Source organism: Hordeum vulgare, chromosome 6H, assembly GCF_904849725.1.
Source record: "Hordeum vulgare subsp. vulgare chromosome 6H, MorexV3_pseudomolecules_assembly, whole genome shotgun sequence".
In the NCBI taxonomy this organism is placed as follows: Eukaryota; Viridiplantae; Streptophyta; class Magnoliopsida; order Poales; family Poaceae; genus Hordeum; species Hordeum vulgare.
The window spans coordinates 555,952,014-555,960,621 of NC_058523.1; the positions used below are offsets into that span (position 1 = coordinate 555,952,014).

At 47.8% G+C, this 8,608-nt stretch overlaps 1 protein-coding gene across 1 annotated transcript; it reads right to left on the reverse strand.

The window, feature by feature from the left end:
* Positions 1 to 248: 248 nt before the first annotated feature.
* Positions 249 to 3,302, reverse strand: LOC123401045 (ATG8-interacting protein 1-like). The gene is made up of 3 exons (XM_045094760.1): positions 3,011 to 3,302; positions 1,261 to 2,086; positions 249 to 785 (listed from the first exon to the last, which is right to left on the reverse strand). Exons 2-3 carry the CDS (start codon positions 2,077 to 2,079, stop codon positions 684 to 686), a joined length of 921 nt encoding a protein of 306 aa, XP_044950695.1. The 5' UTR covers positions 2,080 to 2,086; positions 3,011 to 3,302; the 3' UTR covers positions 249 to 683.
* Positions 3,303 to 8,608: the final 5,306 nt, after the last annotated feature.

An 8,608-nucleotide genomic window follows, 5' to 3' on the forward strand; every position in this document is an offset into this window, starting at 1 on the left:
CAATATTTGCTAGGTTGTGGAGGAGTTTTGAAGAGTTCAAGTATAATCTCAACTTAAAACAATTGTGATTATGGGAGGGTGTTAAACATATCTTTCTTGTTCCTTAAGATGTAATCTCCAACAACATGTATGCTTATCTCAGGGATATGCCCCTGTTATATAAAACGAAGCCGTCGCCTCTTGAGAGGTACGACGTTACAACCAAGTTTACATAGGCCAAAAATTTCTTTAACACAAACCAAAAATTCGACACCCAATAATATCATATAAGTTCATCGTGTATATATTGGCCGATAAATTGCAACCCGGAAGATAAAAGAAAATCCACGAGAGCAACGGAAGGAGCTACACCCGGAACAAGATAGATAAAAGATCCACGAGAGCAACGGAAGAAGTTACAGTGGCTGACAAACTACAGCAGCAGCAGCACTCTGAACCAGGCCAAGGAGGGGTTTCTTCCAAAGGAGGGAAAGCAACCACACAAAACTCGTGTATATTTACATGCCCAGGAGAAGTTTTGGGGTTTAATTACACAGCCAGCACGCATAAACGTCCACACGTTCTGCGGCATCAGGTGGACGAGACGACGACGCTCATCGCCTCAATTTACAGTTCTGCCGATGTCTCCATGCAATGCAATACTTAGTTTCAGGATACACCGTGCGTCGACGGGGGCGTTATCATCAGCCCAATCGAGCATTTCCATGGGCAGCCGGACTCGGGTGGTTGCCGGCGACAAGGATGTCTTTGATCCGGTTTAGCGGTACGGCAGCCTGGTTGATTCTCTGAAAATGAAACAAGTGTTTGGTGTTTATTAGAACTCTGCTGCCAAATTGGCACAGGAAATCCAAGAATGATAGTAAACTGACACAACAGGAGTTGCTGAAATATAAACGCCCGCAAAATTTTGACATGCTACATACTAAGAGAGGAGTTCCTGAAGTCGCAATATCTGGGATATCCTAGAACTGTCCGATTATTGGACGGCCAACAATAAGACAACAAGCAGAGCTTTTAAGCACAGGGAAAATAAACCTATGAACATGCATGATTCATCAATTAGTATCTGAATGACAAAGGTATCAATTTGAACTTTTCCTTGCAGGTGTATTAATAACTTTGATAAAAGCGGCACGAATGATAGTTTGAGATACAAATATATGTATGCCATAACCTACCTGAATTTCAGACCAAACTAGGCTGTTCAGTTGCATGGAAAATTTGGCTAGAATGATCAAAAGGAAGGCGTCCCACGATTACCTCCTTGCTGCTGGCAGGTTGCACTTTGACCTGCTGAAGCTGCAGCTTGCCCTTCTGCCAGCGCCGTCGGAAATACGCCATCCCCATCAAAGCGGCAGCAGCCACAACGATAGGCCACAGCTTGTTGCTCTCCTTAGCGCTCCTGTACAGCGATATAAGTTGCTTCTGCCACCACACGTTGCGTGGGGCTCCAGAACCGTCAGGCTTGCTCTCTTCGCCAGAAGCAACAACATTGGACGAGTCAGTGACAGGATCAACATTTTGGAGCATTGTATTTTCTTCGGCCTTCTCATTGGCACTGTCAATAGCTTCTTTCTCGGCGTCAGTTGCGCTGTAACCAGACGATTTGAACGTAACCAGGTCTTTCCCAACCGGACTACCCCTGTGCAACTCGCTGCCATCATCAGGTTCCATATCAACAGAGGAAAGGCTTTTCCCTTTGTCGAAGGACGGGGTCCTGTCAAGATCATCATCCTTCAGTTTCTCCTGCCGGTCGTCCTCCGTATCATCGTCATCGCCCTTGTCAGAGACTGCATACTGGCTGCCGTGTGCCTCCTGCCGCTCTATGCTAGCATTAGCTTCCACAAGGAGACCCCCAGGCTCATTCTGCGGCACCGAGAAATGGCCAGACATCAGCAGCGCCGAGGCTGCCGAATCGCCCCCTTCTGCGCCATACACCTGGCCTTCAGACTCCTCGTCGGAAGGTTCGGTTCTTGCCGGACCAGGCGCAGACGCGTAGTTTGACGCGGTGAGCTGCACGACCTCCCAGTCGTTCCCGCGGGGAGAAGTCTGCCCGGTGCCACTCTGGTGAGGCTCCATCTTCGAGCTGCAGAGATCCTTCAAAGTCAGAAAAACTCATGACAAGCAATTGTACATAGCGAAAAAGGCTTTCGCCCGGCTTTATAAATAAAGCAAGCAGCAATTGTACATAGAGACATGCAGGCTTCAGCAAAGGAATCGTTCATAACTTGCACACTTTTTCAGTAGTGTAAAATTGATCTGTGTGATTTGCAGTTAACTGTGACTGGGAATTTAGTAAAAGCTAAAAAAATAGTCCCTCCAATCAAAAATATAAGATGCTGTATTTTGTTTCCTGAATTGTGTGTATATAGACACGTTTTAGTGTGTTTGTTCACTCATTGGAGTCTGTATTTGTGAAGGAAGGGGGGGTAATAAACAGATGCAACATAATAGTAGCTGTTTTGAGCTATTAGAGCTGCTTTAAGCTACTAGAAGAATATATGCAGAAAGAAGTAGTAACAGAGTTGAGAAGCATAGCAAGTGCAGTCCAGTGAACCTAAAGCTTATCGCACATCCCGGACGGACATGAGCTAGATGCCTAGCTCTATTGATTTCAGGCAGCAGCAGCAGCAGCATGCATAAGGATTACAGTAAGAGCAACCCAATCAGGCAAAATTAATAAGTCCGGTAGAATCCCGAGCAGGCAGGCACAACAAGGTACAGTAGAAGAAGGAATGAAGTACTAGGACGCAGCAGAACCTAGCGCGTGTATCTCTCTCTCCGCAAGGCTAACACACACGGCACGAGCAGTTAATCGGCTACTAGACGGGAGCGGGAGCGGACAGAACCGCCGGACGGACGGACGGCCCGGAAACCCAGCAGCCGGCCGTAGACGAAGGGCGAGGGGATCCGATCGGAGCCTCCCGTCCCGGCCTCAGACGGGAGGGAGGGAGGGGGGGGGGGGGGGATCGGAGGAGGAGGAAGGGATTGGGGTTGGGGGAATCCGTACCGGCGAGCGGAGAGCGGAGCAGAGGAGGCTTCCGTCGCGACCGATGGCCGAATTTTTAACGGGGAAAGTGGGGAGAGGGGGAGGACGAGGAGAGGAGAGTCGGGGTGAGGCGTGGCGTCACGTTTGCTTGCTCGCCCGACCCAAGATTTTTTTTCCTTTTTTTCTTTTTGTTCGTAGTGGAGGTGGTGGAGACTGGAGACTGGAGAGAGAGAGGGGGAAGATCTTTTCTACCGCGACCGCGAGAAGCCTCTAGCTGCCGCGCCGGGTTGGGTTAGGCCGAGGCCCTTGCATCTCTCTCTCCGGGGGTCGGGGGCCTATGATAGCCCCGGGCCGGGTTGGGTTTGACGGGGCTTGCTTGCTTGGCAAAGAAGAAAGCATTTCCATTATAATAGGGTGATGCCCTGCGCCGGCGCGTCTGCCGAACGAGTCGGTCGGCCGTGCGCGGGCCGTCTGATTTATAGACAGGTCGCGCCGTTAAATTTTTATGCAGCAATTTTTTTCGATGCAATAAATTTTGACGCGATGTAGTTATTTTCGTCAACGATTGCAATAAAAAAATTGTAGTAAAAAATATCTACGTGATCGTAGCACAGAAACGAAGCTGATGGTGCATGGTAGCAAAAGTCAAACACCGGTTATAGCAAATATCTACGTAAACGTGTATGCAACTTTGTTAGTGAACGGTTCCAGCAAAAAATGATGCCGGTTGTAGCAAAAATTAACACGGTTGTAGCAAAAGTCAAAACGCCGGTTGTAGCAAAAATCCAACAAACTCGAGTTGCAACCAACTATGGATGCAACTTTTTTTTAAACAGATGTAATAAATAAAAAACGTTTATAGCAAATATAAATGCTGGTTGCAGCAAATTTAAACCGGCTCGTCGTATACGTGTTGAGGTGATTATACGGTCACTGGCTCGTCGTATAGCTCTGTATTCAGGTGAGTTAACTAGTCAACCTAAGCAACATTGACCGGTCAGTGGGTGAATATGTCGTGCGGTCCCGCGTGTAAGTGGGTGAATAAGAAATACGCACAAGAAAATATGTGATTGCAGCTGTTGTTCGAACCAGAACCCTTCGAATGGCCGGACCGCTAAAGAACTCATATCGGGGTCGCCCCCAGGCCATGAAGCACCGATGCGGCACGGGAGGAAGCGAGAGGGGGGTCGGAGGAGGATCGGATTGGGGTTGGGGGAATCCCTACCGGCTTGCGGAGCAGAGCAGAGGAGGCTTTCGTCGCGACCTATCGCCGAATTCTTAACGGGGAAAGTGGGGACAGGGGGGAGACGAGGACGAGAGTCGGGGTGAGGCGTGGCGTCACGTTTGCTTGCTCGCCCGACCCAAGATTTTTTTCCTTCCTCTTTTTTTCCTTTTTTTTCTTTTTGTTCGTAGTGGAGGTGGTGGAGACTGGTGACTGGAGAGAGAGGGGGAAGATCTTTTCTACCGCGACCGCGAGAAGTTTTTTTTTGTAATAACTGCGAGAAGCCTCTAGCTGCCGCGCCGGGTTGGGTTAGGCCGAGGCCCTTGCGTCTCTCTCTCTCTCCGGGGGCTATGATGGCCCCGGACAGGGTTGGGTTTGATGGTGCTTGCTTGCTTGGCAAAGAAAAGGCCTTTCCATTATAATACCATCTTTATTTAATATTAAAGCGGCTATTGCTTCTGTCCAAAAATTCGTTGTGACATTTTTATGGTAATTGAACCCATAGTCCACTCACCAGGTGAAAACAATTCACTAGGGTATTCCTCCCAACCTCCCCTCTGCGCCTCCACATGCGAGAGATGCACCGGCCCGACCACCCGACTTCGTGCCTCTCGCCGAAAACCGGTCGCCGCCGTCGACGACCACACCGACAACCTCCCTCGTCCCGCCTTCCTCCTCTTTCCACTCCGCTCCCCTCATTTTCTCCCGCAGTCCCGTGTGGCTGCGATGCAGACGATGTCGGGTGCGACGGCGATCTCCGCCAGATCCGGTCGAGGAGACGCGGCAGGGGACGGATCCATATTTGGGGATGGTGTGGAGGTGATCTAGAAGGCGCCGGAGGAGGTCGAGTGGCGGGGCTTGAACTCCAAGTTCATGGCATTGGCGTTCCTCGCTAGATCCAGGAGCGGTCGTGGGCACCGCGGAGGATGCGGTGGTGGTAGCGAGCTCGCACCAGGCGGTGGCCCGAACGATGCAGCGCGGCCAGGCGAAGGATCATGTGCCGGTGGGGAGGCGGAGGCGGAGGGAGGAGGTTAGATGGACTCGAGCATGGAGTCGTTGCGCTCGCTGAAGGATTAGGGAAGGGGCGGGTTGTGGAGACTTTGGGGCGGCTGGTGGAGGCACTAGCCTTGTCCGAAGTCCGGACGAGGTGACCGGTGGCGGCTCGCCATGGCTGCACTGCGCGGGAGCGGACGCATGCGTTCAGTGGACAGTCCGTGTGGATGGAGTTGATCCATGGAGAACACGTGCAGAAACCATCTCGAAGTGCTGCTATGGCTGTCCACGCATCGGCCTTAAACTTTGTATACACGTTCCCAAAAACAGCCTACATGTCTACCTCTACTCGCCCGAAGGAATGCAAGAGGCCTCTGCCAGGTTTCCAGGCTCTAAACCTTCTCATGCATGATATGTCGGCACGTATATATAAGTGTTTGTGTCTCTATTGTGTTCAACAAAAAAGGATTCCAAGCTCTAAACCTCGATGCTTCATTCGCGGATGTTGGTCAAGGCGTTCGTGGAGCTGTTGTTCGTGACCATGCCAATGGATTCATCGGTGCATGCACAACGACTATAGAATTTGTCTCGGATGTGATAGCGGCAAAAGCAGAAGCAATGAGACGTGGTTTGCTTTTTATCCATTCAAACGGATAGCTTGATCGTGGAAGAAGCACAGTGGCGGAGGCAGAAAATTAGGACACGAAGGGCCAAGTATAGTTAAAACTTGTTAGGGAGGGCCAATTCATCAAAAACACCATTTTAATACATAAAAAATAACTATTACTATTCATTCTATGCTTAAATCACTAATGTTAGGGGGGCAGGGCCCTGGCTGACACCCCCCGTCTCCGCCACTGCAAAAGCATTGAACAAGAATGATGGATACTCCTTATTAACAGCACCAATCCTCACCGAGTGTCCAAGTTTATTTCGGAAAGGTATGCATTAAACACTGTAATAGGGAGTCTAATAAAGTTGCTCGTGAGGTATCTAGTTTTGGAAGCCACCGTCTATTTGGTTGCATGACCCTCTTAGTTTTTTCTAAGTTTCTAGCGCATGATGTAAATGTGATTTGATTTAATAAAGCTAGTCATGATGGTCTTTATGTCCAAAAAAACTTGTAGCATTGGCAACTTGGTTTACCCTAATGCCCTTCTTAGGTGAATTTCTCCCAACATCCTGATCCCCATGTTGTTGATTATTGTCGTGTTCGGATAAATTAAAGAAAAATATATTCGATTTCTCAAGTTTACCAAAAGTATACAGTTGGTCCCTTAAAAATGGACGATATTTGGTCCCTCAACTGTCAAAACCAGGGAGGCTTCATCCAAAAACTGGTTTCAGTGGAAAACCGACCACGATGGCAACGGTTTTCTCTCTCCCATCCCTCTTTCTATCTTGATTTATCGCTTGTCTAAGCCGAATTGGATCCAGGTGACGACCATCAAACCACCGCCACTACCACCGCCTCCCGCACCTCCCTAGCGAATTCCAATCATCGACGAGTTGACGACCCTCCACCCAGTCGTCCCTGTTGATCTTGGTCATCGCTCTCCTCCTCCGACACTACGACGTGTCATCCATCGTGCTGAGGAGAGGTCAAGATGCATAGTGGCTACCATTTTCCATGCCTCCTCTTCCACATGGGGTCTCACCTACGTCCCATGGATCTTGTCAGAGGTTGTCCGGAGAGGAGATCTAGGCCATGACCTGTCGGGAGAGGAGATCCAAGCCATGGACATCTCCAACATGCTCCAAGCATGAAGATTCCTTGCGAGTTTCGTGGACTCCACAACTTGAGTGGTCTCACCATCACCCAAGCTTAGCTCGATATTAAGATCCTCCACTATGTAGGCCAAATCGGGTGCCAAATTTTCTTTTTGATATTTAGGCACCGATGCCCTACATTGCCCAGTCGGTGTCAAACAAAAGATTCTGGAAACCGATGCTTCTACTTGCTCCGGTGTCAAATTTGTTGAGCCAATAAAATAAGGACGTCACCATCCTTTCTCATGCAAACCAGCCGAAGGCACTGGTCATTGGGTAATTTAGGCACATTTATTACTAGTTTATATGTGTTTGGGCTCGAGCTGGCATCGATGCTAATTCTTCTATAATGTGTGGCCGATGCTAAAAAAATGTCCAACTAACAGTTGTGTGTGTACGTGGCTTGTTTTTCAAAAATATGGTTACGCCCGCCACACCAACCTTCCCGTGCTCACCCCATCTTGAACGAAGGCAACGGTCGTACCAGTCGTGGCATGGAATGCCGTGCACGGGAAGCTACCACCATAATGGGCATGTGTTCCAGCGTGCTCCCTAGAACATCGACAGCTACGGCCCAGCTCCTCTTGCCGATCCGAAATGGGCATCTCGCCACTAGAGTCGCGTACAATTGAGCCAAGGTGAGAGGGTCACGAGGAAAGGACACCGATAGCCGTCATCGCCATAGCATTGATGAATACCCTCGTTGCCGCGACTATCGTCATAGAAGGTTGGGCATGGGAAAGAGGGCGATATTGCAAGTAGGGAGAGAGAGATAGCATGACGATGTGGGGTGGGTGACGGGTTTGACCAAATAATCTGTATGGCGTGGCAAGGGAGGATAGTGAAAAACCGTTGTCACGTGGCAGGTTTTTCCACTGAAACCAGATTTTGGACCAAAGTTAACCGGTTTTAAGACTTCGGGTTTTAAATTTCTCCCAATTTTTTTTGAAAGGACCAAGTATATAAGTTTGGTGAACTTGAGGGACTAAAAATACACTTTTCTCTAAATTAAAGGATCCATGGTTGACGAAGTTAGATGAAACGTTATTAAAGAACATTAATTGGGTAGTACTAACAAGATCAAGAACTAGCTATTTGTGGAAATAAAAAAATATATATTGGATATTTTAAAATTGTGCATCAGGTATTTCAAAAAATGTTCATCATGTGTTTCAAAAGTGTTTGTATTGTACTAAGAGATGTTTTCTCGTGTTTTTAAAGATAACACGATGGAAGATTTTTAAAATATAGGGTGAATAATATTTTCAAATTCACAAAGAAATTTGTGGAATATTCAGTGAATATTTTCCAAAAACCGATGAACAATTTTTCTAAAAATACACCGAAGATTTTCTGAAATACACTATAATCATTTTTCAAATAATATTCATCATGTTCTCTTTAAGTGTCAAGGTACACTTTTCCCTTTTTTATTTTAATGTCTCTTTTTGATTTATTCATTGTTGCAAAGACTTCGCAGCAAAGGTCATGATTTTAGGATTTTGAAGAACACCGAATGTGTGGACAATCTAGGAACAAAATTGACATATGGGATTCACCATATTGTAAGCTAATCTTAAGTTGACTATTAGTTCCTGGCATTAAAAATTCCATTGGGCTAGACTTCCTTTTGG

What these genes read in the sequence shown, in the direction of transcription:
- LOC123401045 (XM_045094760.1), bottom strand. Translation starts at nt 2,079, where the DNA reads ATGGAGCCTCACCAGAGTGGCACCGGGCAGACTTCTCCCCGCGGGAAC. An exon ending in AACCTGCCAGCAGCAAGGAG is followed by an intron (nt 786 to 1,260) that starts GTAATCGTGGGA and finishes TTTCATTTTCAG; the next exon opens with AGAATCAACCAGGCTGCCGT.